Below are 8,844 nucleotides of genomic sequence, written 5' to 3'. Positions count from 1 at the left end.
GTCAGCTTGTGGTCACCTTGACTACTAATCTCATGGCCTTGAAGTTAAAGGCAGACAACCTCTAGTGGCCCTGAGGGCACTCGAATTGGTGGGTGACTGCGAGGAACAAATCTAAGATCTTATCATTCCATAAAAGAAACATATTTTTTGTTTATGGCTTAAAAATGACCTATTTGGCAACATGAGTCAAGAGGTATGTCAAAATTTGGAATGGAGATTGTACAGTTCTCCCAGACCCTGGGATCTACTGGGCCAGTTTGGTTTGGAACTTTACAAGCTTCCTTGAGTTGTTTAATACAAACAAGTTTATTGATGAAAGTGTTTTTGCTTAAATTGCTTAATATTTTTCAAGTACGATTTGGTTTCATTTAATTGTGGTTGCTGATTATATGTTGTATAACGACGTTGCAGTTAAAACAACTCCTTAGGATGGGTATGACAGTAAACGTGTTTGGATTCCCCAATTTAGTATCTGCAGATATAATCAAGGCAGCTCTGGAGCAACATACTGGTCTGGGGACAATTGTTGCTCTAGAGGTTAGAAAATCAAATGGAGGGTCAAGAGCGTATGCGAAAGTGCAATTTACAACCAGGGAAAGAGTAGATTACATTTTGGACCTGGCTAGTCGTAAGCGTTTGTGGTATGGTTCATCTTATTTGAAGGCTTGGGAAGTGGATACTGACATTGTTCAAAAGCCTAGGCATTTTGCCTTGGACATGGATGGTATAACCCTTCATTTTGGTTGCCAGGTTTCAAAGGAGACTTTGCAAGTGCTCTGTAAAATGCGAAATTCAGTAGTGAAATTTGGGTTTGGACTAAGGAGGTTATACTTTAATGTTTCATATCCCACCATTTCTTACAAGCTGCAACTCTCATATGATAATATCTGGCAAGTGCAGCTACATCGTCCACGTGGCCTTGCCGCAAGTTTTCTTGTTATTCAGGTTAGTTTAATTGACCGACTATGTTGTTGAGTGAATTATGGAGTTCTTTCTAGAAAAAAAGAATCTTCCATGCTCATTCTAAAGTTGGCTCTGCATTGGTAAACCATTTATCAATTTCCATTTTCAAATGATTTAGTCAGATTATGGCTCTGCGTATGTGTAGTTTGTGCATAACAATTACGTCATAAATATATTATCTGTTTTAGATTGATGTGTCTTTGTCCCTTTGTCTTCTCCATCTTTTGTCTACATGTGGATCATTTTACTTGTGGATACTAGTGCTACATTGTCACGAATTTTGAGATTTTTATACTCAGTTGGTAACACTTCCAATATAATTAACTATGCTGCTAGCGAAAGTTAGTTGTTATGAAGACAGTAGAATCCCAGGCTGAACTTTTTTTAAGTATATAATATTTATATATGGCAAATAGAACATATAAACTCACACACCCTCCTCACCTTTTGTGAGGTTTGAACCCCTGACCTCCTAGGAGGTCAAAGACTCGCATACTGCAAGGCCAAAGGCCCTTTGATTCCCAGGTTGAACTTGGGACTTAAATAAATGTGAGTCCTTTGGTTTCTTGCAAATTTTTATCTATGATGGTGCTAGCTTTTCTTCAGGAAGTTCTTGTCACAGTTTGTATGCTTGAATATTCTATTTGTCTTGGCAAGCAAATGCGGGTCGGTTGTGGGTGGGTGAATGTTGAAACATTGTTTTCTTGATAGAGGTTTGCATGACATGATGTTGTCTTAGTGAGTTAGTGTTTTATTTATTGCAAGAGTTTAGGCACTTCAATGATGAATTTGAGTTAAAGGTACCTTACACCTGTTGATTCTATCTTCTGTTATCAAGCAATACTTTGAGGTAGTGGATGTTGGTACCAGGACTGCTTTCAGGTCCTTTCCTATATCGTTAACCATGGAAACCTTTCAGGAGCTTGTGTTACAAATGCTATTGCTGTTGTTATTGTTATTACAATCACCTCTATTAGTTTTTGGAGTGTTCATGGGTGGAAAATAAAAAAGAAAGTTAGAAGAAAGAAGCCACCGGAAGGGTGTGGACTAAAAAGAAAATCTTGAATTTCCATCCTTATGGTTTTGTTTAGTTCATGGAATTACAAAAAATGTTAAAATGAGAAACAGACAATAAAAAGATAATTCAAAAGCATTAGCAAATTAATAATAATACATATCATAACCTTTGGGAACCTTGGTTCTTTTGAACCATGAAGTATCATATCAAAACCCCTCTATATACACCCAGTGATACTTATTTCCCACATGCTGTATGCACATTTTTTATTATCTGAATAACCTACGTTTCCTTGAATCTTGAACCTGCAGCGGCACACCCAGACCCATGCAACATAGGGTAGTAAGTATGCTAAAGAAAGCAAAACCTTCTTTTGAAAAATCTGAKATTGAGAAAAGAAAATCATGGAGATCTCACATTTTGTTAAACAATCTCTGGTAAGCCACCATGGCTTTACTTTTTCCTTATAATTGGTGATTGCTTTTTTTTATCATTGTTTATTTATGGATCAGGAAAAAATATATAAGCATTGACCTATAAACTGCAAAGGTATAAAGCCCCTTATTTGTGAGTTGGAAGGTTTTAGCATTTTGAAGTTTTAGAGTTTTTTTTTCCATCTAATGCTCCCTTTATGTGGTTAATCTCCTTTTTTCTTACCGTCACCTTGTTAGGTAGTTTCACACTCACACCAAAAAATCCTAAATTTACGATCTTAGAGGCTTGAGGCTATAGTACTTAGAAAGAAGGCAAAGGCTTTTGGGCTCCTAATTGGTCATGGAGTCGTACACCACAGATCTTCGATATACTAGCCTCTCATGGGTTCTTAGCTTCATATCTTTGTGTTCTGCTACTCTGTTTATAAGAAAAATGAGAATCACAAAGTGTTAGGTTCTGGTCATGTTCTGCTCCTACATGGAAATCAAAGATCGATAGCTTCCTCCCAATGTGTAATTCTAGTGTGTCACGTACCTGTGTCTTTTTGGTTTGTTATTGCATTTACTACTCATTTTCAGGTATTAAGTTGGAAGCAACATATTGCTATCAACCACATTCCAACTGACGCCTTAGATTAAAAGCGAGTGTCAAATCAATAACTCTCTTACACAAACCATTATGTGGATGTGACTGCTCTTGTGCAAATGTGGATTAGTTGATTGAGAACTGATTCCACATTAATACATAAAAACATTCTATTAACTTTTGTATGGCTGATGTCTGCAATATGCTTTCCGGTGAGTAAGTAGAGCCCAACAAGTGATGCAATTTAAGTAAAATCTTCCAATTGTCTTAATCATCTCTATCGAAATGTGTTTATCTATCATTTTGTATTATTTGTTAAGTAATCTTACTTTAACATTTTCTTGAAAATTTCTTTAAGTTAATGATTCTTGATTAATCATATTAACCATCTAAGCTACAAGTGTATTAATAAACTAAAGTATTGCTTTGTAAGGGAAACATATAGATGCTATTGCTGCCCTTCAAAGTGTATATTTACTCAGTGTATTAGTATCCTTTGCTTTTTTTTTTTTGGGTAAAGCTGTATCCTCTGGTTCCTCTTCCCCCTCTTTTATCTTCTGTATCATGTCAATTGGTATGACTAGTTTTCTTATTTTTTAGATATATGGCACCATCAAAAGAAAGCGGGACGAATAGATGACTTTAGCATGATGAGAATGTATGCCAAACAACATTGTATAGATTTTGAATTACGTAATTAAGATCAATGTGATATGTTTCACATCTGGATGCAAAGTTCTATTTCTTTTCTGCTGTTTTAAAACTGTTTAGTGACTGAATCAAGGTCTCTATTATTTTGTAGCTATATGGTGCCCCTCGAATTTCTCAGAAAGTTGAAGACAACATTTTTAACTATTATAGGGAAATTCCTGATGATCAGTGGGTTAGGGCAACTGACTTTTCTCCATCTTTCTCCATTGGACAATCTTCTCATCTATGTTTGGAGCTTTCCCATGGTGTTGAAATCCCAAACCTTGGTCGCTACTTTCCATATTATGAAGAAAGTAATCGTCCATTTAACTTGGTGACTGGTCATAGTTTTTCTCAGAATTTGGATCTAGTTCCGATAGTGGGTCCTGCCCGGGGTTCAAATCTGCCATATAAAATAATTTTTAAGGTCTGCTCCTTGGTTCAGCATGGTTGCATCCCGGGGCCAGTTCTTGATGCTAATTTCTTTGAGTTGTTGGATCCAGCAAGAAGAGACATTGCCTCCATTGATTATGTTCTGGATAAACTCTTATATCAAAAAGATTGTATTTATGATCCTGTAAGGTGGATAACCCAGGAATACAGAAGAAACAATAGGTTAAGGACGCCGACTATCTCATTAGATGCTGGTCTTGTATATGTCAGGAGGGTTCAAATTACACCATCAAAGGTGTATTTYTGTGGGCCAGAGGTTAATGTGTCTAATCGTGTTTTACGTAATTTTGCAACATATATTGATGATTTTCTTCGTGTATCATTTCTTGATGAGGAACTGGAGAAGCTGTATTCAACAGATTTGGTCCCTCGTGCCACTAATCGAAGTGAGGAAAGCAGAACTGGCATTTATAAAAGGATTTTGTCAATTCTTAGGGATGGCATCGTTATCGGCTGTAAGAAGTTCGAATTTCTTGCTTTCTCATCAAGTCAGTTACGGGATAATTCCACATGGATGTTTGCTTCAAGTAATACACTTACTGCTGCTGATATAAGGGAGTGGATGGGTAAGTTTAATAGTATAAAAAACGTTGCCAAATACGCTGCTAGGCTTGGTCAATCTTTTGGTTCATCAAAGGAAAGCTTAAGTGTTGCACCGTATGAAGTTGAAAAAATTCCTGATATAGAAGTTGTTAGAGGCGGTACYAAATATGTTTTTTCTGATGGAATTGGGAAAATATCTGYTGAATTTGCTAGCCGTGTTTCCMTTAAATGTGGCTATGACTTTATTCCATCCGCCTTTCAAATTCGTTATGGTGGGTACAAGGGTGTCGTGGCTATAGATCCAACCTCATCAAAGAAATTGTCATTGAGAACGAGCATGTGCAAGTTTGACTCAGACAACACAAAGTTAGATGTTCTTGCAATAAGCAAGTATCAACCTTGCTATATGAATCGACAGATCATAACTCTTCTTTCTACCCTTGGGGTTAGGGATCACGTCTTTGAGAAGAAGCAAAAAGAAGCAGTAGACCTACTCAATGCTATCTTAAGKGAGCCGATGAAGGCAGAAGAGGCATTAGAGTTGATGTCTCCTGGAGAGAACACCAACATTCTCAAGGAAATGCTGGCGTGTGGATATAAGCCTAATGCTGAACCATTTCTCTCAATGATGCTGCAAGTTTTTCGTGCAACAAAGTTGTTGGAATTGCGTACTAAAGCGAGGATATTTGTTCCTAGGGGAAGATCAATGATGGGATGCCTGGATGAAACCCGAACACTTGCATATGGGGAAGTATTTGTGCAATTTTCTTGTTCAAGAAGAAGGGTTCTGGGTGATGATTTTAGTGGAGGCAGCTCAAACAGTTGCAGAATTGTTACTGGGAAAGTCGTGGTTGCTAAAAACCCATGTTTGCATCCTGGTGATGTACGAGTCTTGAGGGCTGTTGACGTTCCACAATTGCGCCATATGGTGGATTGTGTTGTTTTTCCACAGAAAGGACACAGGTAAAATTATGCATATTCTTCTTTTCTGTATTCTCCTTCGCTCATTCTTGATCTGCTTGGCTTTGTGTAAACTTGATTATGGTTTTCTTCATTCAAATAACCACATTTTTTTTTCCTGAAAGGTAAATTACATGTCAAATTACCCTAAACATTATGCATTTTCGTTGAATATATGTTAGTTGCAGCAGTAGTATCTCTTAATGACTGCCGATATATATTTTTATTTTATGGATATTTTGCACAGTAATATTGTATGATTATGCTCCGTTCGCCTGGTGCTAACATATTTCCAAAACCACATGTGAGCATGACTATAGGCCTCATCCAAATGAATGCTCAGGAAGTGATTTGGATGGAGATATTTACTTTGTCTGTTGGGACCCTGATCTAATTCCGCCTAGGCAAATCGAACCAATGGATTATACTCCAGCACCAAGTGTGCAACTGGATCACGATGTTACTATTGAGGTACAGAGACTTTACTAGATATGTGTCAGCCCTCTAACTCGAAGTTTCTGTAATAAGTTTTATGAATGCTCGTCTTTTTAGGATCTTGTTTCTGTTTTATCTACTGCAGGAAGTCGAAGAGTATTTCACGAACTATATAGTCAATGACAGCTTAGGAATCATTGCGAATGCCCACACAGTCTTTGCAGACAGGGAACCCACGAAAGCAATGGCCGAACCTTGTGTAGAGCTTGCAAAGCTGTTCTCAATTGCTGTGGACTTCCCAAAGACCGGGGTTCCCGCGGTGATACCGGCAAATCTCCGGGTGAAGGAGTATCCGGATTTCATGGAAAAGCCCAATAAAACCACGTATGAATCACAAAATGTGATCGGGAAGCTCTTCCGGGAAGTGAAAGACATCTCTCCACAAGACAGTCCCGTCAGTCCGTTTACGAGGGTCGTGGCATTTCAAACATATGATGCTGAAATGGAAGTACACGGCTTTGAGGAATACCTCGATGAAGCATTTGATTTCAAAACCGAATACGATTACAAGTTGGGTAATCTGATGGATTACTACGGCATCAAGACCGAAGCCGAACTACTCAGTGGGAGTATCATGAAAATGTCGAGATCTTTCGACAGGAGGAACGATGCTGAAGTGGTCGGTTTAGCCGTGAAGTCCTTGAGGAAGGAAGCTAGGAAATGGTTTAGGAGTGGAAGAGGAGAATCGGATGCTGAAAATGACGATGTTTATGCAAAAGCATCGGCTTGGTATCATGTCACCTATCATCCTGATTACTGGGGTCGATACAATGAGGATATGACACGAGATCATTTCCTGAGTTTCCCGTGGTGCGTTCACGACAAACTCATCGAAATCAAGAAACGCAGATCAAAACTCAGACGGTATTCCAATACTGATTCGCTTCAAAAGCAGTTCCTCAATAACCTGACTCTTCTATGAGTACAGTTCTTCGAGTTCTATGAAACTCGATCCATGTGGTGTACTGTCGTTTTGAGTTCTATGTAACAAGCTACGTTTCAGCTTGGTTAATCTATCTGTACATAATCACGCTAGTTTGGTATTGTTTCTTTCTGGATTGTGTTTGCTTTAAGTTAGGGTTTAATGTGAACATTGTGATTGCTGATTTCTGTTTATAATCTATTGAATTTGGTCTAAACTTTGTGTAAAAAGCTTACCGGGTAAACTGACTTGGTAGTGAAATAATAATATAGACAAGGTAGCCAAAGGTCAAAAGTACCTAGAGGTTTTAGATTCAAATCAAATGAGAAATAAAAATTCTCTTGTGGCTAAGGAGATTCAAATGTGGTGACTCTGGGCTATCTGTAAAGTAGGTGGTTGTCTTAAGATTAATAAAAAAAAATAGACCAGGTAGGTGCTCGGGTTAGCACCTTCAATCAGATCAGTCCCCTAGGTAAACATATCGATGCTAACCAAATCAGTCGTGTTGATTGAAGCAACAATGGTTAACCGTTAACGCAAGATAAGAGCCGGACAATCTATTAACATGTTAAATCTTAGTTTTTAAACTGCGCCCACAAAACTTTGAGGCCCAAATTTACGTGCAGTTGGGGCCTGTATTCATATAATCCAACATGTGAATCCACCTCAAAGAAAACATATCTAATTTTTTCAAAATCAAAAGCGGCAATTTAATCTTAAAATTTGCCGATCAAAAGCAAAAACGACTCTTTGACTTTCTTCTCACTTTGTAATTTATAAGATTTTAATATGATATAAAATTTTATATTTTATTTTGTTTATTATTAATTTATAGTTATAGTACGGATGTAATAGAGCCTACAAAAAGATTGGAACGACCCCGTCTAAAAGTATGAAGGATGAAAAGCTTGTTTATAACCCAAAACTCTTAAGAACCGGTTCTTGTAGGAACATAATCAGGTTCCCGTGAACAACTATTTGTCAGTGTGCACGATAAACTCCAATTCAATCACAAACAATTAATCATAATGACAAATACATCTTGACAAACGTATTGGTGGTGTTGACGTATGAACGATAACCTCTCAAGACGAGACCCCGAGACATGAAAATTTTCAATCTAAAAATAATTAATGAGGTAAAAACAAGTAGATCAATGTCAAGAATCAATTGATTGGACGAAAACAATACGTTACCGTTTATTCAATCATTCTTGTTTTTGATGGTTCCTGATTTCAATTCTTTCACACCTAAGCAGGAGGCTCCACAATGTGAATGCAACTAGTTTTGATGGATACTGATAATTGTGGATGTCGTCAATTGTGTTTGTTGTAATTGGTCATGTACGTTATATATATATATATATATATATATATATATATATATATATATATATATATATATATATAGGAGCGTTCAAATAAAAACCTGTTTCATTTGTGTAAATCGTGTAAACCAATCTTATCCATCCATTTTCTTGATCAATGGTCAAGATTAGTTTACTTTATTTTAGGAAATTAAAAAAATATATATATATTAAAAATTTATTTTATTTCAACAGTAAGGACAAAAATGGTAAACAAAATTTAACATTTGGTAACATTCTTCTAGATATTAATGACATTATTTTCATTTTTTAAAGCAATATATTATTTTTAACTTTAAATCACATYCATCAATAAAACATATAAAAAAAATGAATATAACACACCATATTCAATTATATGGAATGAATCGTTTTAAATTTTGAATTACATTATATGAACGAAATTGGTTTCAC

The 8,844-nt window shown here is 36.6% G+C and overlaps 1 protein-coding gene across 1 annotated transcript; it reads left to right on the top strand.

The window, feature by feature from the left end:
- The first annotated feature begins 8 nt into the window (after positions 1–8).
- On the top strand, positions 9–7,281 carry LOC112512332 (probable RNA-dependent RNA polymerase 1). The gene is made up of 4 exons (XM_025118218.1): positions 9–945; positions 3,804–5,650; positions 5,968–6,118; positions 6,228–7,281. Exons 1-4 carry the CDS (start codon positions 430–432, stop codon positions 7,062–7,064), a joined length of 3,351 nt encoding a protein of 1,116 aa, XP_024973986.1. The 5' UTR covers positions 9–429; the 3' UTR covers positions 7,065–7,281.
- Positions 7,282–8,844: the final 1,563 nt, after the last annotated feature.

The sequence above is a fragment of the Cynara cardunculus genome, assembly GCF_001531365.2.
Source record: "Cynara cardunculus var. scolymus isolate 2C chromosome LG 5, CcrdV1, whole genome shotgun sequence".
NCBI lineage: Eukaryota > Viridiplantae > Streptophyta > Magnoliopsida > Asterales > Asteraceae > Cynara > Cynara cardunculus.
This window is presented reverse-complemented; position numbering and strand designations above follow the sequence as displayed.